General features: G+C 48.4%; 10 protein-coding genes across 10 annotated transcripts; 6 read left to right on the forward strand and 4 right to left on the reverse strand.

The window, feature by feature from the left end:
• Nucleotides 1-688: 688 nt before the first annotated feature.
• Nucleotides 689-2,320, forward strand: AO090011000049 (MFS transporter; the record flags this gene model as incomplete). The annotated part of the gene is made up of 2 exons (XM_023232754.1): nucleotides 689-1,057; nucleotides 1,130-2,320. The coding sequence occupies 2 exons, from the start codon at nucleotides 689-691 to the stop codon at nucleotides 2,318-2,320; spliced, it is 1,560 nt and encodes a 519-aa protein (XP_023093329.1).
• Nucleotides 2,321-2,477: 157 nt separating this feature from the next.
• AO090011000050 (bZIP transcription factor) lies at nucleotides 2,478-3,602 on the reverse strand (the record flags this gene model as incomplete). The annotated part of the gene is made up of 1 exon (XM_001825691.1): nucleotides 2,478-3,602. One exon carries the CDS (start codon nucleotides 3,600-3,602, stop codon nucleotides 2,478-2,480), a length of 1,125 nt encoding a protein of 374 aa, XP_001825743.1.
• A 1,026-nt stretch (nucleotides 3,603-4,628) lies between these two features.
• Nucleotides 4,629-5,185, forward strand: AO090011000051 (uncharacterized protein; the record flags this gene model as incomplete). Its single annotated transcript, XM_001825692.3, has 2 exons — nucleotides 4,629-4,794; nucleotides 4,860-5,185. The coding sequence occupies 2 exons, from the start codon at nucleotides 4,629-4,631 to the stop codon at nucleotides 5,183-5,185; spliced, it is 492 nt and encodes a 163-aa protein (XP_001825744.3).
• Nucleotides 5,186-6,286: 1,101 nt separating this feature from the next.
• Nucleotides 6,287-7,609, forward strand: AO090011000052 (M28 family metallopeptidase; the record flags this gene model as incomplete). The annotated part of the gene is made up of 4 exons (XM_001825693.1): nucleotides 6,287-6,439; nucleotides 6,499-6,925; nucleotides 7,000-7,316; nucleotides 7,373-7,609. 4 exons carry the CDS (start codon nucleotides 6,287-6,289, stop codon nucleotides 7,607-7,609), a joined length of 1,134 nt encoding a protein of 377 aa, XP_001825745.1.
• Nucleotides 7,610-8,176: 567 nt separating this feature from the next.
• Nucleotides 8,177-8,816, reverse strand: AO090011000053 (uncharacterized protein; the record flags this gene model as incomplete). The annotated part of the gene is made up of 2 exons (XM_001825694.3): nucleotides 8,177-8,199; nucleotides 8,270-8,816. The coding sequence occupies 2 exons, from the start codon at nucleotides 8,814-8,816 to the stop codon at nucleotides 8,177-8,179; spliced, it is 570 nt and encodes a 189-aa protein (XP_001825746.1).
• Nucleotides 8,817-11,333: 2,517 nt separating this feature from the next.
• Nucleotides 11,334-12,845, forward strand: AO090011000054 (FPP/GGPP synthase family protein; the record flags this gene model as incomplete). Its single annotated transcript, XM_023232755.1, has 5 exons — nucleotides 11,334-11,619; nucleotides 11,713-11,875; nucleotides 11,942-12,108; nucleotides 12,174-12,433; nucleotides 12,534-12,845. The coding sequence occupies 5 exons, from the start codon at nucleotides 11,334-11,336 to the stop codon at nucleotides 12,843-12,845; spliced, it is 1,188 nt and encodes a 395-aa protein (XP_023093330.1).
• Nucleotides 12,846-13,246: 401 nt separating this feature from the next.
• AO090011000055 (uncharacterized protein) lies at nucleotides 13,247-14,272 on the reverse strand (the record flags this gene model as incomplete). The annotated part of the gene is made up of 1 exon (XM_001825696.3): nucleotides 13,247-14,272. One exon carries the CDS (start codon nucleotides 14,270-14,272, stop codon nucleotides 13,247-13,249), a length of 1,026 nt encoding a protein of 341 aa, XP_001825748.1.
• A 1,515-nt stretch (nucleotides 14,273-15,787) lies between these two features.
• On the reverse strand, nucleotides 15,788-16,542 carry AO090011000057 (uncharacterized protein; the record flags this gene model as incomplete). Its single annotated transcript, XM_023232756.1, has 3 exons — nucleotides 15,788-15,994; nucleotides 16,104-16,388; nucleotides 16,510-16,542. 3 exons carry the CDS (start codon nucleotides 16,540-16,542, stop codon nucleotides 15,788-15,790), a joined length of 525 nt encoding a protein of 174 aa, XP_023093331.1.
• Nucleotides 16,543-17,815: 1,273 nt separating this feature from the next.
• Nucleotides 17,816-18,931, forward strand: AO090011000058 (mandelate racemase/muconate lactonizing enzyme family protein; the record flags this gene model as incomplete). The annotated part of the gene is made up of 1 exon (XM_001825698.1): nucleotides 17,816-18,931. One exon carries the CDS (start codon nucleotides 17,816-17,818, stop codon nucleotides 18,929-18,931), a length of 1,116 nt encoding a protein of 371 aa, XP_001825750.1.
• Nucleotides 18,932-19,640: 709 nt separating this feature from the next.
• AO090011000059 (zinc-dependent alcohol dehydrogenase family protein) lies at nucleotides 19,641-20,816 on the forward strand (the record flags this gene model as incomplete). The annotated part of the gene is made up of 3 exons (XM_001825699.1): nucleotides 19,641-20,154; nucleotides 20,228-20,585; nucleotides 20,642-20,816. 3 exons carry the CDS (start codon nucleotides 19,641-19,643, stop codon nucleotides 20,814-20,816), a joined length of 1,047 nt encoding a protein of 348 aa, XP_001825751.1.
• Between the last annotated feature and the right edge of the window lie 774 nt (nucleotides 20,817-21,590).

Raw genomic sequence — 21,590 nt, forward strand, 5'->3', positions numbered from 1 at the left:
ATGGCAAATGAAGCTCCTTTTCCTACTCTTTGCCACGGATTCTGGATGAGTAAACGTGGTTGTGGGCATTTCCACAATGCCTTGTTATGTACACTAGTCACGCATCAATCTCTACCGGTTCAATTGATTATGCACTATATGTAGATCTGAGTTATCCTTGGGAAATCCCTTCGGAAACTCAGCTGGAATGCACCGAATTTGTACATGATTCAACCAAATAAACTACAAGCCCATTGAACTTTCGTAATAGACGGATTATTGTTCAGGGATAGACTCAACAGGTGGCTTAGTGGGTACAAGTATCGGTCAAGACTCGCTGGATCTAGACGACGGTCACGGCTTTGATCCGATATCTCAAGCCTTGGTTGACACGAAGAGTTATGAAGGCTTGGCTGGTATAAGCACAAGTAGAGCTCCACTTGCTGGAAATAAATTTAAGATGTATTCATACATCATGTCGGCTCCTGGGGTTCCGAACTGATGCTTACAGTCCAGATATTATTTTTTTTCTTTCTTTCTTTTCTTTTCTGCCTGCTCGAATCCTTTAAAAACCAGTCACTCGTTTCTTTCCATTTCCTGTGTATACTATTCTTTCATAGCACGGCCTGTCTAACCATTCATTACCTACTTACACATAATCCCTGGCTACGTGGATGGCTCGATCGAGTTAAGATATCTCACCTCTACCATGGAATCCGCCGACTGTAAGGAATCAAACTCAAGCGCCACAACCATGACGGAGAAGGAGCCCGGACGTGAACAGCCGGACCTGGAGCAGGGCAAGACACAGATGGCAGAAACATCTCACCTCTACCCTGAAACAGACCTCGACCGCGGAGTTGTGGGATGGGAAGGACAAGATGATCCTGCGAATCCGCTCAACTTCGCCCCCGGCAAGAAATGGGCTCTACTGGGGCTCATCAGCGCATTTACCTTCGTTAGTCCGCTTGCGTCGAGCATGTTCTCCCCAGCCGTCAGCTATATGGCTGCCGACTTCAAAGAAACCGATGAAACGATCATTTCATTTACCGTCAGCATCTACCTTCTGGGTTATGTGGTATGGTTCTGTTTGCGTGTCTGATTGCAAAATTAAGGGAGTTCGTAGCTGACTAGATATGATGCCTCACAGTTCGGTCCCCTAGTTCTAGCCCCGCTAAGTGAGATCTACGGACGACGGATCGTCCTCAGCATATCGAACTGGTTCTTTGTCGTCTGGCAAATTGGATGTGCGCTCGCCCCGAATATTGCATCTTTGATCGTGTTTCGGCTCTTCGCAGGGGTCGGAGGATCAGCATGCCTAACGTTAGGTGCGGGGGTCATCGCAGATCTCTTTGAGCCCCAGCAACGAGGAAAGGCAACATCCATTTGGGGGGTGGGACCTCTGATCGGTCCGGTCGCGGGTCCCATAGCCGGAGGCTTTCTCGGTGAAGAAGTCGGCTGGCGGTGGGTGTTTTGGGTGCTGTTGATTGTGGGAGGGGCTACGGCATTGGGAATTGAGATCCTCAACCGGGAGACGTACGCCCCCGTCATCATCCGGCGGAAAACCGCCAAGCTATCCAAGGAGCTGGGGCGAACGGACCTACGCAGCGCATACGAGCTCAATAGAGGGCAAGCCTCCACAGGTCAATTTCTGAAACAAAGTCTGGTGCGGCCTATGTTGCTGTTAGTCAAGTCGCCAATTGTGTTACTGCTGTCGACGTATATGTCTCTCATCTATGGCCTTCTCTATCTGTTCTTCACGACCATTTCGAGCGTCTTCACGGAACAGTATGGGTTCTCAACCGGCCTGTCTGGCTTGGCTTATTTGGGTATCGGTGTCGGCTTTATGCTTGGTCTTGTCTTTGTAGCGGGCACGAACGACCGGATCATGCTGAAGCTCGCAGCTCGAAATGGAGGCAAGACTGAGCCGGAGATGCGACTCCCCTTGATGATCATCTTCTCCTGTATCCTGCCTATCAGCTTCTTCTGGTATGGCTGGACGGCCGACAAGCATGTCCACTGGATTGTACCCATTATTGGAATGGCACCGTTTGGCATCGGAATGATGGGTGTTTATCTTCCTATCCAGACATACATCATCGATTCCTATCCCGCCTACGCCGCATCAGCGAACGCAACCTTGACGGCGACACGATCTCTCGTGGGTGCATTGCTTCCCTTGGCCGGACCGTCGATGTTCGAAGCGCTTGGCCTTGGCTGGGGGAATTCCCTCCTCGGATTTCTGGCACTGGCTTTCGTTCCGATCCCTATCGTGTTTACCAAGTGGGGCAAGCTCATCAGAGAGAAATACCCCGTAAATTTCGACAAGGCCAACGCTTGATGTTGGCCTGTTGGTCATGAGCATCACACAGCTGCCATCGCACACATACATATAGAGTCCCCAAAGTCGGTGGATACATAATAAGCATAGACCTGTACATACTTGCAACGAGCTTTCTAAAAAGAATAATTATAGACCAAGGTCACTTTTCACCCTGCTAGAATTCTTTGTCCACGAGTTCACAAGTGATAGCCCCGAGATCAACTCCCGCAAAAAGTTGAGGATATCTTTGCATAAACTCGGGTGTAATACCCCATCCCGTTTCACTCATGAATGTTTCAAAAAACCTTTCTTTTATACACAGCTCGTTGTGCGAGTTCCGCTCAAGGATGCTCTCACCCCAGGGCCACCGAACCTTGACACAGCACGAGAACAACCCAAAAAGGTCGTCGCGCATATCGCGGAACATATCCCAGTGTCGAATCAGATTCACTCGGACTTGCGGCCAGGGTATATTATCAAGCACCATGGGATGTGGAATCTGGAGCTGGTCGGGGACCGGGCGCAGAAAGGGTGGGACGTTTGCGTAGGTGGCAGGACTGGGCGATACGATCCATCGTGCTAGATGATAGCATAGCCACCCGACGGCTAGACGTTCGGGGTCACGGATCGGGCGTCTCTGTGTGGCTTTGTAGATCATGTTCGCGAGATAATTTGTATTTGTGCCGTAGAGTAGGTCTAGTGGAGAGGAAGGGGAGTCGGGGCATAGCGCTATTCGCTCCGGATATTCAAACCAAGCACAGGAAATGGTTTGCGGGTTCAAGAAGTTGTCGTCGTGCAGAGGGAGTTGTTTCCATGCGAGATTGGTGTCCGCCGTTCGGGGTTCCCTAGCGAGTGTCTGTGGGTAAGGGGCTTGCTGATGGCTTGAATCACCACTGACCAGTAGTGAGGATGGGCTTGGATCAGCGCGTGGTGTATTGTTTCTGGTCGATTGTATCGGATTTGAACTAGAATCGCTGTTGTTCATGATCTCTCTTGGGATTGCGATGAACCCCGGTGAACGCTGATCGGAAGATCCATGCATATTGGCCGAAATTTCAGCTGGGCTTGCATCCCAGGAATTGACAAGGAGCTTCAAGTGTTCTTGACGTGACCGAAGGGTTTCATTTTGCTTTCGCAGACCGGTGATTACCTGTAGAAGGCGCTGTATTCCTTGATCGTCATGGTGTTCCCGACAATGAGCAACTTCTTTCTCGAGTACGGCCATCTGCTGTGAGCGCTTGCTGCGAAGGTTCTGTTGTGCGCGTCTATCGCGTAATCGTTTTTTCTCCACCGATGACATTGTCATTAGCGATCCGGAGGTGGTAGGAGTGGGTTGGTTGGCTGGTCGGAGGTAAGGTGGGGAGGCTTAACGGCGTGGTTCTGATGGAAAGGTCATTGCCGAGAGGAAGAGCTCCAGAAGATCTGATAATTCAGCGGAGTCGCAAACCCTTACGGAGTATAGTTGAAGCCCCACGTTGAGACGGGACTCTCTTGTGTCTAGAACAAATATGAAGTCTTGTAAGTTGATTGAACTTACGGAGTACCTAAGCTCCAGTAGCTTTCCACTTCTGGCAGGACTGGGACTAACTGTAAAGGGAAGGCGGAACTTAGGCTTAGTTAGGCTTAGCCTCCTGTCAAAATGAAGTATTGACGATATCCGTATTTTCTAGACAAACTCTCACATTGAGCCACTTACTACAACGGTATCTTCCTCTCGTAGCGAAAAGTCCAACAAAGATTCAGTGATAAATACACAATCAAGCACTGCTTTTCCCGTGGAATACCTTCCGGCCTCCAAGACACTATATGCGATATTGACTCCAAGTTCCATGGAACCGGCCCGTGGGCACCATGTGACCTCAGCTTAAGCTGACGGACTGACAAGCTACTTAGAAGGTTCCTCCTCGCTTGCTTCTCCCTCCCGTCGCGGGGCCAAATAATATTCCGTATGCATGGGGCATGAGAATTTCAGCCACCATTACTTCTTCATTTCACCACGTGCGCCTGGGGTTTCTGCTGGGTGGACCAATCACAGTGCCATACGCCCCAAGTGCCCCGATGTGGGGATCATAAAACGCATCTAACCGAAGCTACGAAGCTGGTTGGGGACCACTTAGCAACCTCTAGTCAGCCCTAATGCGAGTAAGTACCATTCTGTTGCCGCTGGGAGCGATAGATTAGTGTACTCGGTTCGTTATAAATACAAGGCTAGCCAGTGTGTCAGTGGATGGGGACCTGAGACTGGCGCGAACCATTACTCCGCAGTACGCCATCACTGCTTAGGATGCTTCTGCCCTACTATCTTCTAGCAGCTGCCGCTACGGTCATGGCATCGCCGACGGTGTACCTCATCCGACATGGAGAGAAGCCAGATGATGGCGGCAACGGTCTCAGCGCTCAGGGGGTTCAACGCGCTCAATGTCTCCGATCCGTCTTTGGCAAGGATTCTAAGTACAATATTGGCTATATAATGGCACAAACACCCAAGAAGAGTATGTTCGATATCAAACGACGAGTCGTTCCCGATGTGTTCAGAATCGCTAACAGACTGCTACAGGCGGCAAGCGGACCCGTCCCTATGAGACGGTTCTTCCCTTGGCTGAGGACTTGGGTCTTACTGTGGATACTTCTTGCGATCGCGACGACCCCAAGTGTGTGAAGAAGGCTGTCGAAAAATACAAAGGAGACGGGAATATTTTGATCTGCTGGCAGCATGAGGCGCTCACGGATATCGTGAAGAAACTCGGAGCTAAGGATGCACCGGAGTATCCAAGTGACAGGTACGGAAGCCCGTTTCCTTACCCTTTCCCTTCTCGGATAGAAAGCACCACAATTGAAATGATTTCAAATGATTCAAATGATTTCAGCGTGCAAGATAACTAGCGATCTTCTACTGACAACATATGATAGATTCGACTTAATTTGGACTGACCCTTCGCCATACACAAAGATCACGGAGACTACGAGTGAGCAGTGTCCGGGACTGGACAGTTAAGTATCAGATATGTTGAAAAGTATTCTCCGAGTTGCGCTCTTTTTTCATGATATCGTACCAGCGGTTATGGCTTTTGAATATCATTGTTGGCATTCGATGCCCGTTACGCTTTTGTTATTACTGCAGTTTATTTGCCCCAATGATTACGGTGGATTATTTAACTTGAACTTTGAATATCTGGGCCGTCTGCACAGGCAGGCATAGAGGGAAAATTGTGCCTATAGATTATGCATCAGGCAAATACATTGTTTGTAAATTGGGATCTCGACTCAACGGCAAAGCAACGGATGTATGAGTGTTATGTGTATCATGGAACCTCCTGCGATTGACCACTTAACCTGGAACAGGGTTACAGTCTACACATCGCCTACTCACCGTTCGTTGTAAAACATGTCAGAGACCTGCCGAGACGACGTGTCAGACAACCGCGAAGAGGATACTGCCAAGCCGGTGCGACTTGCAACGACAGGGACCAGGGTTACATTGAGGCAAATTAATCCCGCGTTATGTTTCGAGACTATTTCTCTTCCAAGAAGGGATCTTCTACTAAGTGCCGATATTATAAAGCTTGGCAGGGCGGGTTCCCTACGGACCCCCGGCGGGGAATCCCTGATGTGTCCTTGCTTTCTCATCTGATAGGCTTGGAGACAGTAGATCTTCATCACCTCCGATTTCCCTCCTCAAGATCCCATGACTTAAGGTTACAATGGCCTCTGCAGACACAGCTTACTTCCCGGCATTATAGGAAGGTCGAGAGGTGCCAAGTGTTGCCAAGCAGCTCCTCATATCTTGCATCATACTTGGCCCGGAATATTCTATGGCGTCAAATGTAATACACCGTACCTTGCCTTGTGACTACTTTGCTGGTCTATAAAACCTTGAGTTCCGTCTTTCCATAATGTGGATCTTTCCCTCAGAATCAGTCTCCCTCGGCTACTCGAGCATTCCGTTCGTATCGACTTGGTGGTACACGCTTTCGTTCTCTCAAGATGCGTTTCCTCCCCTGCATCGCGACTTTGGCAGCCACGGCCTCTGCCCTTGCTATTGGAGACCATGTACGCTCGGACGATCAGTATGTCCTAGAACTCGCCCCGGGACAAACGAAAGTTGTGACGGAAGCAGAGAAATGGGCTCTGAGAGCTGTACGATGAAGTATCCTTTTAAAGTTGACGCCCAGCATCCCACTAATGAGATTGAGCAGGAGGGCAAGCGTTTCTTCGATATAACCGAACGGGCCAGTAGCCTGGAACTCGCATCGAACAAGAAACAAAAGCTCGCGGTTACCTACCCCGATTCCGTGCAACACAACGAGACCGTGCAAAATCTGATCAAGTCGCTCGACAAAAAGAACTTCGAAACCGTTCTCCAGCCGTTCTCGGAGTTCCACAATCGCTATTACAAGAGCGACAATGGCAAGAAATCATCCGAGTGGCTGCAAGGCAAGATTCAGGAAATCATCTCCGCCAGTGGAGCAAAGGGAGTCACTGTGGAGCCTTTCAAACACTCCTTCCCGCAGTCGAGTCTGATTGCGAAAATCCCCGGCAAGAGTGACAAGACCATCGTGCTTGGAGCGCATCAGGACTCCATCAACCTTGATTCACCCTCAGAGGGCCGTGCACCGGGAGCTGGTAAGTAGTTTGCACGTCCTCTCCATCATGAACTATCATAGAGCATCATGATGCTAACAGAGACGCGTGGTTAGATGACGATGGATCCGGCGTTGTTACCATTCTCGAAGCCTTCCGCGTTCTCCTGACGGACGAGAAGGTCGCAGCCGGTGAGGCTCCGAACACCGTTGAGTTCCACTTCTATGCCGGAGAGGAGGGTGGTCTGCTGGGAAGTCAGGACATCTTCGAGCAGTACTCGCAGAAAAGCCGAGACGTGAAAGCCATGCTTCAACAGGATATGACGGGTTATACTAAAGGCACAACCGATGCTGGAAAGCCGGAGTCGATCGGTATCATCACTGACAATGTCGATGAGAACCTGACCAAGTTCCTGAAGGTCATTGTCGATGCTGTAAGTCCCATTCCTGTTTTTGATAGTCCCTCCATGCTTACAGAGGATACTTGTAGTATTGCACTATCCCGACCGTCGATTCGAAATGCGGATACGGATGCTCTGACCATGCTTCTGCCACGAAGTATGGTTATCCCGCCGCATTCGCATTCGAGTCAGCCTTTGGCGACGACAGCCCTTACATTCACTCGGCTGATGATACGATTGAGACCGTCAACTTTGACCATGTGCTGCAACACGGCAGACTGACTCTTGGATTTGCATATGAGCTTGCCTTCGCAGATTCGCTGTAAGGCTTATGACGACGGTTGTATGAGCGAGAGATCCAGTCCAACAGTGTGTATAATATGTGGGCCCGTGTTCAAATAGCACTTTGATTTAGCCAGTGAGTAGCTTTGGTGGCGAAAATGGAGGCCGAATTCTAGGCAACATCGAACTGGAGGCTGTCAGGGGCGCATCACAAGAAGTTTTGAGCTACATAAGCGAGATAAAAGTCAGAATCCTGAATTCCCCGAGATTTCTAGCGTCCGCAAAAAGACGGGTCGGGGCGAGACGAAGTGCTTACATTCACCCATGCTGTCTACTCTGCTACACGCTAATAGCTGTTCAATTTCTTTACGAAGCAAAACACCTACGGTCTACGAACATACTACTAAATTCGTACTATTTCAAAATTTTCGGAACAATTATCGGGACAATCATAAGCAGCACCCTTATATTAAACTGAACTATTAAGTCAAGTTGCAGAGCCGGGCAAGTACACGGAGCCCCGAGATAACTAAACCACGCACAAGGGGAAGTTGAAGGAAGGTAAACACGGCTGCTCAAATTGGAATGAAGCACAGTTTGATTCGGGATTTTCACTGGCCGAGCGATTTGCTATCTGTTCCAACAAAAGGACAGGTTAGTTGGCCTATACGATTTCAGAACGACGGTTGGAATGGCCTACTTACTCTTTGGGCAAGTTTTCTCGTAGTTGGCCAAGTGGGAACGAATGGTGCGGTCCAGAGTGTCCGGGTTTGCAATGAAGTCCATTTGTCTGCCGCAGGGGTCTGCCAACAGGATGGACAGGAAATTACCGACGTTGCCCAGGACGAAAGACCAGGCGTTGCTTTGAACGCACTTGGCTACTGTCTTCAATTGATCAGGATCCTCGCACAAGTCGGTTTCGTCGGTTACCTCGCATTTGCTTTTGGCCAGGTCCAAGAGGCTATCAGCGAGGGCAAGGTAGTTGGAGGAAAGGTGAGAAGTGCCCATAGAGTCAGAGCAATCCTTCACAAAGGGAGCGACGTGGCTTTCCCGCAAAGTTCGATAATCCGACAGCTTGGGCGACTGACAGCGTTTGCAGGTAGTTTCCAGCCACAGATCAATCCAACGATTAACGTCCAGTTTCTCAGCCGTGTCTTTCATCGTCAAGCATCGGGCAGGAGCCGTGAAAGCCATACCAGACACCAGATTGGCACATGCTGCAAGACCGACAGTGATTGGAGCGAGACGCATGATGAGAGTTTCTGTGTGATTTGGGTTTGTAATGAGTAATAGAACTGTTGGGATCTAGAGACAAAAGTGATGCTATGCAGATGCGAAACGAAAGCAGTTTATATACGTCGCGTCAGACACCAACTTGGTGAGTAGCCGTACCTCCACCCTGCGCTATTAGATCAAAGCACAGATGAACAGGGCTAATATTGGACTATTGGCGATCTGCATAAATGGTGTCTCCTATGCTTCCTGCAGCGCTAGGGGCCAAAGTTATGAGTCTCTTCTATGACATCTGTCTTTCATCTTCCTCCTTTCCCGTTTTGCCTATACGGCCACAGACCAGTGATATACTGTGAAGTCCTCTTTCAACCAGAATCTCACGATGCACCGTATAAAACCCGAAGGTCTCCTATAATCGGTTGCCTACAATTGCACAAGGCAGCCCCCGAGTGATATTCACATAACTAATTCCCAGGAGCTTCATAAGCGGGAAGTGATCTATGAGCGTGGGGCCTACAGCAAATAGCATAACGCTAGTCGTGATAAACCTTTGAGCCACATCGTGTCAAACATCAGAAATGCCGGTTAATATACGGAGTATATATACGGCAAATATCTCGAGAATAGAGGTTTCTCAATAAGACTCAATCGCAGTACACCCCCGTTCTAAGCAACCAGGTTAGCACGCGCTTCAAATTTATAGTAAAATCTCTAGGCAGACCAGCAGTAATCAGAATCTGAAGCATTCTACAGGAATATATTACATATTCAATTATTCTATGTATTTAGGGGCATTTAACAGTAAATTCTATGGTGCGGATACGAACAATTCCCAGGACTGGAGCTAGTTTGGAAAGAAGGTGTCTAGTCGAATTATCCATTATCTGATAGAAACCTCGTTGAGAAACTGCCAAGGCCAATCAGTCCCCCGCAAACAAGAAAAGAAAAAAAGAAAAAAGAAAAAAGGTCGCGTGGCGTTCATGCTATTGCCAGTGGCGGATGATAGATCAAGTTTCCAAGACCCAGAGAAATAGTGCGAACTAGGCAGCCTAGGCGGCTAGAAGTGATGGCTATATAGTATGTCGGTCTTTCGAGAGCTTCGTCAATAGGGATCTCAATACGGAGACATGTATGTGACCTAGAATGATTATTAATTTCCTCATGCGCCCCACATACCTTCCGCTTTGAAAGACGACGATCACTAAATCAGTATTTACTATTACCCCTGGGAAAGTCTGGTACTCAAGCCCTCGATAATTGCTTTTTCAGCACTAGCTTACTGGACAGCCATTAGGCCAGACATAGAGCGGAAGCACGGCAAAGTTTATGGTGGATATAAATGTGAGCTCCTGTTTGCCTAATTGCTATTCCTTTCGTTTTCGACCACCTTGCCCTTCTTTCCATAGCCTATCGTCGGAGAGATTTCTGCTCGTAAAGAAAACAGCTGCAATGAGTACCTATCAAGGCTATCCATTCCAATTTTCCGAACCAGTAGAAACAATTGGACCTGCGCCAGACCGCTTCTACAGTACTCTCCCGGTTCGTGTCTCAAAGTTCTCCGATCAAATTAGACTGGCAGGAGAGAAAGCAAAGGAGACATTGCCAGCAAGGCTTGGAATCGATTCCAAGTTATTGATTCGCAATGGTACATTGACTTCCTGTGGCCACGTTGTCTCGTGGATGTTGCCAGAATGTCCACCACATTTGATACCATCCGTGGTGGAATTGGCAGAGCTGATCTGTTACTTGGACGGTAGGTGTGCAGCTCGCTGGGGCCATAGTTCCGTGCTTATGTAGAGGCAGATATTACCGACACGCTTGACAAGCACTCTGTAAGTTATCTATTCCCCCATCGGTTTCCTTGCTACCAACACCCAAGAGCATGATATGATTCTTGCAGACGTGTTGGCTGCTGTGAGTGCAGGGAAATTTGCAACATCTGAATGCAGCTTTGTTCCCGATGCCTTGGCGACACTCAGCAGTTTCTTTGATATATGGGACCTGAGCACAATTCAAACGAAATTGAAAGAGTGTTTCTCCGTGCAAACTGCTCATGTCGACAAAACTATGTCTTTTGATCAGTATAAAATATTCAAAATCAATCATTCAGGAATGAGGTACCGCCCGTCATCTAAGCATGTATTTTTGCTGTATGTGCCAGGCTAATGAGTATTCTTGTGATTTAGGTTCATGGCAAGTATCATAAGCCTTACCAAGGGCCAGCGGGTTTCTCCACAGGAGATAGACTCTGTGTCTTATTTCGTCGACAAAATCCTACTGAGTAGTTCACTGTTAAACGACCTTTACAGCTTTCCCAAGGAATTTGAGGAACATAGCTCAGCAGGCAATATGGACACGATTGGCAATGCGATGGCATTGCTTATGTCCGGTTACGGCTACAATGAGGATGAGGCTGCGAACATCCTTAAGCGAGAGATCTCAGAGCTCGAAGAGCGGGCGCTCGAAGAATTTCACGCCTGGCAAAACTCTAACTTGACTAGATCTCCTAGTCTAGTAGGATATGTCTTCACAGTCATGACTGCCGCTGGAGGATTTAACTATTGGATGTCCCACTCGGAGCGATATTTTCGCACAGATTTCACAACAACCGCCGAAGACCGCGCCAGACTTGTCAGAAATCCAGATTCTTGTCTCGGGTGTCTTCAGGGCTATCCAGCACCGCTCGCGTTGAACGGTCACAGTACATCAACAGTGGAGCTAGACGCTGTGTCTGAAAGCCATGTTTCTGGCTCCGATAGTAGCTTAACGAGCATGACAACGGCGAGTTCTCATGTCTCTGTTGACGGGCTTGGGTTCTCGGGTATGGAAATCGGTATTACCGACAAATTCCAGAAAGCTGATGCACAAGACGTTTGTCACCTTGAGTAATGTTGCTTTTGCGCCTACTAATGAGGTGAACAGTTATGCATGGACCCGTATAACTACATTAGCTCTCTCCCTGGTAAAGGAACGGTGGCCAAACTGGCTGATACACTGCAGACCTGGTTCAAGGTACCGGCGGGATCAACTGAGATCATCAAAACCTGCTCGACAATACTTTTCCATAGCTCTCTAATGTAGGTCATCTCTCCTCACAACTAGTTATCGGAGCTTCCCTTTGACAAGCTCACTCAACGCATTAGGCTGGATGACATTCAGGATGACTCGTCAAAACGACGCGGAATGCCAGCGGCCCATGTCATGTACGGTGTTGGCCAGACGGTCAATTGTGTGTCGTATACTGGCGCGAAGGCATTTTTCCTCTGTGAGGAGCTGAAGAATGCGAACGCATGCAGGAAAGCCTTGTATGGTCAGTACATGCCCCTGACTGTACGTTGTCGATTGACTAGATCCCTAACTAGGTTATATCTATAGACGAACTGGATAACCTCTTTTCGGGCCAAGCGCTCGAACTTCACTGGAAATTCCACAAGACATGCCCTTCAATGAATGACTACATTATTATGATCGACAACAAGACCGCTGGCTTCTTTCGGCTAGTTCTACGGATGATGGCCGCAGAAGCGTCAGTGTCAATGTCTCTCGAGAAAAAGAACACATTGCTTCATTTTATTACCCTTCTAGGGAGATACTACCAGATACGTGATGATTATCAAAACCTGGTATCTGACGAGGTACGTTCGCAATGTAGCGCTCTGTCTTGACCAGACGCTTTCAACATTACATTTAGTACTGCATAGGCCATCGATATAGCATCTGCTAACTATGACATAGTATGCGGCAAAAAAGGGCTTCTGCGATGATCTATCAGAGGGAAAGTTCTCATTGATCTTAATCCATACGTTGAATAATAGTCCAACTGCAGACAGAATTCGCGGGTTGATGTTTGGTGGGGACAGGGCTGGTATGTCCCAGGAAATACGCTCGTACATACTCTCCGAGATGGAGGCTGCCGGGAGTCTAGAGTACACCAAACGTATCATCACGGAGCTTTACGAAACACTTTGGAGAATGCTGGATGAACTTGAGGCTACACTTGGGCCAAATACCTTGCTGAGGGCACTGGTTCAATTCTTGAAGATCTGATAGGATGTGCAGCTACGTTGGGCAAGTGAATTTGCTTTTCGCATCCGGAAACTATATCTAATCACATAAATTGGGATAATCGATCCTTATAATACTCCCAGGCTACTACTTTATCAAAGAAAAGAACTACGGGCTCTGCTACAGTGCTACAGTTAATTTCCCAAATGAAAGATACTCGAGTTTAATTGATGTAAGGCCTGCGCGCCCAGTAGAAGAAAGTAAAAGATTAGACCCTGCCACTCTCGCAGAGGACAGAATGACTAAAAGAAACAGATGAAGGGTTGGACAAGTCACGTTATAACTTGACAGTCGGTTTTGTCGCGGGGACAACACTGAGGAACATACCAGCCCATGGACGTCGAATGGAATGAAATGCCCTCGCTATCGACTGCTAGGCCAGTTTAAGCATTGTTCCAGGCAAGCTTGGAGCCACCATCGAGCGTAACAACCCTGGTGTTGTTGTACACGTTCTGTAGGAACTGTCTGGAGTTCTGCTTGCCGTCCTTGATGAATTCATCGTTCCACACCATCCAGTAAGCCCAGTTGACCTTATCGCGAGCCTGAACGGTGGGATCGGGAACGGGACCGACTTCTGCCAGAGCCAAAACTCTCTCGTTGTTGGTGACGGCCTGGAGCTTCTTGTATTTGTCTGCGAGAACGCCATGGTCACCAGCATTGGCGTAGTGGTCGACGGTGGCGATGTCACACTTATCGTTTCCGGGATACCAGTCAGCCTCGGCGGTGTTGCATACCCAGACCACGTTGTGGAGGTTGTGGAAGCGAGTGATGCGGTCGTAGATCATATCCCAGAGCTTCTTGAACGGGGCAGGGCCCTGGGCACCCCACCAGAACCATCCACCCTCGGGCTCGTGGAGCGGGCGGAAGAGAATCGGAACATTGGCCTGATCAAGGCGCTTGATCTGGGCGGCGATGGCATCGATATCACGCAGTAGGAGGCGATAGTTGGTTCCGTTTCGACGGTCGTTGACGGCATCGGCAACGTTGAAGCAGGTGGCCTTGGTGTAGAATCCATTGTACCACGGCTGTTCGGCGTTGTCGAGCAGACAAGTCGGAGCGTACCAATGCCAGACCAGGGCGTTGATTCCGTTACGATCTGCGTGCTGGATCACATCCTCGACGGCGTGGGACTTGCTGCCACGAGCAACCGCCGAAGGCGAGTAATACATGAAGTCGCTACCCAGAATCGCAGGAGCCACTCCAATGTTCTGCTTGACCCAGTCCCAGCTGCCTGCATCCTGCTGTCCGGAAATGTAATGCGATCCATACTGTGACTGGATGTGTTTCAGAAGCGCTTTGGCGCCGGGGGTGGCCGACTTGTCAATGTTGTCGTAGGACAGACCCTGGCCGCCGGCGGCACAGGCAGTAGAGGTGAGGAGAAGAGAAAGGAGGGAAAATTTGGCAAGCATTTTGGAATATACCAGCTATTCTATGAAAAATGAGCGAATGACTTATAGAATGGACTGATTTAGTATCTCAAACATCTCGGAAATGCCCTGCCCTTTATATGTTGGTAGACCTCGAAGATCATTATCTGTTTGGTGAAGAAGAGGCTCATCATATGATGGAGGTGGGCAATTAATCTTGTTCATGACGATCCATGGACACTGCCACCTTTGCATCCTGTTCTTCTACTGTCTGAGGAACAGTAGAGTCTGTATTCTCCAGTTCTTCGTAAGCGGTGCCACTATCCCCTCGCCCCCACAGAGGATCCAAGCGGGGGCACCGGATTCAATTTCTCTTCTTCGTATGTTATTGGTACATTATAGAGCATGAAATAGGTCAACGGGCACTATTAGCTCCTTCCGTATAGCGCAAGCCAGGTGATGCGGCAGATGTATAGATGTCTCAAAGCTAGATCGCTGCTGGTGCGTTTCAGTCAAATCATTGACAGCTTTGTCCGACTCCAGGCAATCAAGGTTAGTCTGACAGTGGCTTAACTAGACAAGGACAAGGATATGAGCCCCACTGCTGATGTGATCTATATGGGTAATGGTATACATGTAGGGTTGAAGCGCGTTAAGCCTACCGTTCGGGGCAACCCCCGTTTGGCTCCACACACACGGCAGCATCGGATACGGATCTATATTGCATTTTACAAGTGTTGAGGAACCATTCATTTGTGTTAGCCGCAACTTGATTAAGGGTTTAATCGGAAAACTGACCAAATTCTATTTTACTGACTCGTTTGAAAGAGGGGCCATCGTTGCGGTAAATTCTCCGACGATCCGCCGAAAAGATCCAAAGGGTCCTTTTTTTTTTTTTGGACTTCTTAACATGTCGTCCGGTATATACTTTTTTTTTTTTTTTTTTAATAGCCTTGAGATAGACCTGTTTGATCTGTTCAATTGCTAACCTCCCTTTTGTGACTGAAATTCTGCTAGAGATAATGCCTCTAGAGATCCCTATGTCGTAAACTCAGTGGTTACCTGAGACATGAATATATTAGCGTCTTAGTAGAGACATGGGGAGGTGATCACCGTTCACATCTCCCTCTTGGTTGATAATATCGCCCACCAAAAACACCACTGTTTACATGAACATTGGCTGATATTTAACGCCAAGTGAAATGTATACGATTAAAATTCTAAACAATGGGCCCTCCCACTTTGAATGCTAGAGATCTGCAGGGACATTATGGAATCTTTGGTTGGCATTGCCCGATAGTGATTCGTAATGCCTTGAAGCTATTATCAGAGAATTACCTACCATAGGACCCACCCTCATCTTTGGCTCAGTATACTTTAGCGTGCTTAACGCTTTCTAGAAATTCTGGGCCATGGTCCGTTTGTCCGACTCCGAAGAGTTCGTAAATGCGATTCATTTGTATGTCTAATTATGTTGCAGCATATTCAAAGAAGGAAAAAAGCTATTCTGGGGAACAAAGCGCTGTATAAGGGGTTCATGATTCCGGTAGAAGAATTTCAAGGCACAGGCAAAGACCAAATCGGGTACGGGACGATCCCCTTGCCAAGAGAGGATGTTATCTTGTCAATTGCAACAGCCGTTCCTGATGTAGGGTTAAGCCCTGCCCAACAGTACAGTTGAAAGACTCCCTGGGCTGCGTTGGTTGCTGCCATGGTTTGACTGTGTTTCGAACTGAGACAAGGTACTCGGCAGTTGCGAACCCCCTGTAACATACGATCTAACATAGTTGACTATGACTTGTGGTCAACGATGCCTTCAATTACCTTGCAGGACTTGCAGTACAATGCAAGAGATAACGATCCATAAACGCACATCTTGCAAAACATAAAGTAAGCCGGACTCGGACAAGATATCCAATTCAGTCGCGGAAACCTTGATAACACCGAGAACCTTACGGCGTCCGGGGCAGTCTCTGTACCCTGAAAAGACCGAAGTTCGGTGAACAGCAGCGGCACCCAAATCGGAGATTTGCCGTTGGCCGGACGGATGGTAGATCGTCTTGTCGTAAGGCTTGGCCGATGTGTATTCGTTGATATAAGTCCAACCGGTTGCCGGAACTACCTCCGGGATGGAGACATTTCGCTTGCTTAGCGGATTCTAGGAAGCTATAGTTCGATGTTCATAGAAGACACATGGGTATAGAAATTCGTCATCTGAAACATGGCTTGTTCTTAATTAATCATAGCGTCACCTGTACCGTGTTACCACGTTTTCTTACCTTGTTCGTGGATACACACCATACAATGTACATAAAATTAATATAAAAATCTTTATATTTGCCCCAGTATCTGGCAAGGGTACTATTCCTTCGGGTCTTTGGCCTCTCTGTCACACAAAGTAAGTATGGGGACCACGGCCAACGATCTACCTGTGTTTCCTGATTTTATACTGAGTCGACAGTGGTCATCCCTTGTGTTTCTGTATGCTCTATGCCCAAAAGGTCAAACATAACAGCATAAGATACTGTGGCTGTGTGAGCTTGCAATCAGGTTCTCTGATTCTTCCGTATCTGAAGACCTCGCCCCAATGATAGCCACTCCCTACAAGAATCACATCACGTCATCTTCCCTATTTAGCATCGACATCTGTGGATGGATATTGCAATGGGAAATATATTGCTTGCGCAAGCGTTTCAAACACCTTCTATTGAGGATCTGGTTGATGGGATGGCGGGGACGATGAACGAAAATGATAAATGGCTACACACGGTCTGAATATAATCAGTCGTACGCAGCTTATGCTGTTGACCTTGCCAAGAAGCAGCGTACACAGTGAGCCATTTTTCTTGAGCCAGTATCGGAGTCCGTTTTACCTCCTTTGAGGGGGTGATCTTCACGCTGTATGTCGCGTCTTCCATAGGTCGTTAAGGAATGTGGGGCTGAGATAGCAGACAATTTCAAATTTAGCAATGCTCATTGGATAAAGAGATAGATAAATCATGAGCGCTGGATCTCCCACGGGGGCTATCATCTGCCAGAAAAGGCAGAACCGGCAACACATACTGAGCACAGGCGCAGAACCTCGAGATATCAATGTGCGGGGAAGAAGTTATTTTCCCCCTCACTGAACCAGTCCGGTGAGCATTCCCATCTAAGCTACAATTTCCCAGATTGCCAAGGTGTTATCCTAAACTTCCCCGCAGGAACTTTGATAGCTACCCAGTCGCAGCCCATGCACCATGGGAATATGGAAACGGTAATCCTCCCGACACCCATTTGCGCCTGAGTAGATGAGAACCCGAGTTTACTCGGGTATGCATTCCGTAGGACTGCACCTTATGACACGTCTGATATGTACGAGAGAGGAAATGTTTACCTTCCACTGACTTTACAAGCCGAGGGTGGCCACAATCCATCCGGTACCCTCGCCTTCATTCCCGAGATGCGAGACTAAATAACAACTAGGTTTGCCCCCAGATGTTACTCCGGAGGTTTGAACTTTTGGTCTGTCCTTGTTTAAAGCACGAGAAGGCGTATCGTTTTACATTCTACCCCGACACGACTTGCTCCAGCAACCCAGCGAACATGTCAGACCTCAAAATCGCACGGATTGATGTTTTCCAAGTTGACCTCCCTTATTCAGGGGGTGTCTACTACCTCTCTGCCGGGCGAGAATACCGAAGCTTTGACGCTACCATTGTCCGGATAACCACTGACACCGGCATTGAGGGCTGGGGAGAAAGCACTCCCTTTGGCTCCAACTACATTGCTTCTCATCCACGCGGTGTCAGGGCTGGTATCGCTACAATGGCACCAAGTCTGATCGGTCTGGACCCTCGACGAGTCGACCGTATCAATGATGCCATGGACGATGCCCTGCTCGGACATGAAGATGCCAAAACAGCAATCGACGTGGCATGCTGGGATATCTTTGGTAAGTCGGTCGGACTGCCCGTGTGCGAGCTTCTGGGTGGTCGCACAAACACCCGACTGCCATTGATCTCTTCAATTTATGTTGGAGAGCCGGAGGACATGCGTGCACGGGTTGCCAAATATCGCGCCAAGGGATACAAAGGGCAATCGGTCAAAATCTCAGGCGAACCGGTGACTGACGCCAAGCGGATCACAGCGGCTCTTGCCAATCAGCAACCGGATGAATTCTTTATTGTGGATGCCAACGGTAAATTGTCGGTGGAAACCGCTCTACGGTTATTGAGGCTGTTACCCCATGGCCTCGATTTCGCGTTGGAGGCCCCTTGTGCCACCTGGCGTGAGTGTATCTCTCTCCGCCGCAAGACAGATATTCCGATTATCTACGACGAACTCGCCACGAATGAAATGTCCATCGTCAAAATCCTTGCGGATGACGCCGCGGAAGGTATTGACTTGAAGATTTCCAAGGCGGGTGGTCTGACCAGAGGCCGCCGTCAGCGGGACATCTGCCTGGCAGCGGGCTACAGTGTGAGTGTTCAAGAGACGTGTGGCTCGGACATCGCATTCGCTGCGATCGTGCATCTGGCTCAAACAATTCCGGAACGATCATTGCGTTGCATCCTGGAATGTCGCGATATGGTTACGGTGAAGACCGCGGATGGAGCGTTTGACATCCAGGATGGCTTTGCCACCGCGCCAACCACACCAGGCTTGGGAATAATGCCGCGCTTAGATGTGCTGGGAGAGGCTGTTGCTAGCTACTTTTAAACTGTATCTAGCTGGTTGACCTGTTTTGAAGAGAGGGCAGAACTAGTCGTGATCATGTTGAATTGAAACCGTTTAGTACCATAAAATGTGCCATACCTTTAGTTGAACCGCGCCGCGTAGGAGTAGCAGAACACACCTGTGCTTAGTGATCTGTGAAAAGCATGCCTCCCAAACCCTCGGTTTCCCTGCATCAACACAGAGGAACCTTTCACCTTCAACCTACAAAATTGCCGATCCTTGTACCGAGACTAACCCTGAACTGACACACTTAGAATAGGTGCTACTCCCGCTGCAGACCCCAGTGACTGAGATTGGAAGGTAAAGTGAGCTCCTTAGCTAACAGAAATTTGCTTGTATGAACGAATCAATATCTCTAGAAGGTGAAAAGGTCTCGGGTTCTCAGCCGATGTGGTCGGAGGAAGAAGAACCTGAATTAATAATACACTCGGGATCACTAGCCCCAATTTGGTGAAGATTATGAGAGCACAACATCCGGTGGGAGGAGGAGTATAGGTTATAGAGCCAAGTATACGTTCAACTTTACCATGTCAACTTCTTGATATTGGTTTCCCCGCACAGTTAGTGGGGTAATTGTCGTCATGGATGTTTGTGCCACTGATAAATAAATGGGATACCTGCTTCTACCTTCACATATTACGAAGCCAATACTCAACAACCAAAAGAATATCCCACCGGAACACAAACAATCATGACTCAACCACAACCTACATCCCGCCAGGCTTTTCGTCGAACGGATGATCACACTCCTGGGACCCCCAAGGTTAAGCTAGTCACCGAAGCAATCCCTCCCCTATCCCCCTCGGGAGTCTTGATCAAGGTTCATGCCGTCTCGCTCAATTACAGAGACGCCAACATTGCAAACGGTGGCAACCCTTGGCCGGTAGTACCCCATGGTATCCCCTGCAATGATGCGGCAGGTGAGGTGGTCGCTGTCGGCGAGAGGGTGAAGAATCTGGCGATTGGGGATCGGGCAGCCCCGATCGTGGATACGGAGAACATCACTGGACGGGAATCGACTCGGTCTTGGTTAGCGGCCGATGAGGATGGAGTACTAGCAGATTACATCGTGTTCGATGAGCACAAGCTATGCAAGCTGCCCATGTACCTCGACTGGGTCCAAGCTAGTCTTATTCCTTGCGCTGGTGTGACCGCGTGGGCGGCGCTGAAGGATATGGAAATTGGTCAAACCGTTCTGATTCAAGGTCTGTCTTCTGCAACTGAGAGCTAGGCATGTTTTCCTTTTTCCTTTTTCTTTTTTTCTAACGACTCGTTAAGGTACTGGCGGCGTGGCCATGTTCGCGCTCAAGTTGGCGAGAGCTGCAGGCCTGAAGGTGATCATGACCTCCTCGAGCGACGCAAAGCTTCAGAAAATGAAGGAGCAGTTCCCTACCCCCCCGCTGTTGACTGTGAACTATTCCAAGAACCCCGAGTGGCATGAGGAAGTTCTGAAGTTGACTGAAGGAGCCGGTGTTGATATCGTTGTCGAAGTTGGTGGATCCTCCACGCTGGTAAAGAGCATGAAATGTACACGTCGTGGCGGGATAGTTAGCCAGGTGGGATATCTCAGCAAGCAGAATACCAGTGAATTCGCAGAACTACTCTCCGTTCTCATTGACAGGAGGGTCATCCTAAGGTGAGACTTCATTCATACCAGGATCACGGTTGAGCAGTGGCTAATGCTCACTATAGGGGAATCAACGCTGGTTCTAAGCAAGACCAAGACGATCTTTGCGCAGCGTTGTCCGCCACACAAATCCAGTTCGATGATATTATTGACTCAGTTTACCCGTTTGAAAAGGCCGATGAGGCGATTGAATATATTTGGCAAGGTAAACAGGTTGGAAAATTGGTGCTTCGGCTATAGTGCTCCCTGCTAGCTAGTATGTATACCGAAGAGTTTTAGGACAATCAGAAAAGTTTCCATAACCCTCGAAATCCCTTTCCGTTCAGATATTTGAGAAAAGGGTGTCAATACCCATGTATACCGAGTCAAAATGGAATCAGATGGCGATCTGTGAGCGATAATTATCCTGTGGATGATGCGATGTATTTATTATCTCGGAAGTTGGGCCCTCTGGAGATATATATCTTGACGCACCGATAAGGCAGCGTAATGTAGCATGATCTTTTTCATAGGCATATCTAGCAGTTTACTCAATAATCCAGTACAACGAGGCTTACTCTGCATTTTACGGTATCAGGGCACGCTTATTCCGGCAAAAGAAGGCAATTATACAGACCCGGGTGACCCTCCAGCATCAGTCCACCACGGTCGCGATTCGTCGTCTCTCAAGCATGCCCTAAAAACGAATAGTCTCCCCATAGACAAGCATCGAGCATAATCTATGAGTAATAGTAAGAAGGAGTTCTATCGCTACAAGCTGCTAAATGAAGGTGATCAGTGACAACCACATAATGCATACCGACCATGATCGAATGCGAAGAATTTATGTTCATTTGACTTCATGTCATATGCAAAAAGTGAAGCTCTCTAAATATTCTATGTACAGTACAGATTCCTTGCCGGCTTCTAAGATGCCGATCAAGATGCTAATATATATAGTAACCATTAGAACAGCCTTGAATCTGGTGACTGGGCGATGGCCAAGTCCCAAAACTATAGGCCCGCTATAATCGA

This window comes from Aspergillus oryzae, chromosome 7, assembly GCF_000184455.2.
Source record: "Aspergillus oryzae RIB40 DNA, chromosome 7".
Lineage (NCBI taxonomy): Eukaryota > Fungi > Ascomycota > Eurotiomycetes > Eurotiales > Aspergillaceae > Aspergillus > Aspergillus oryzae.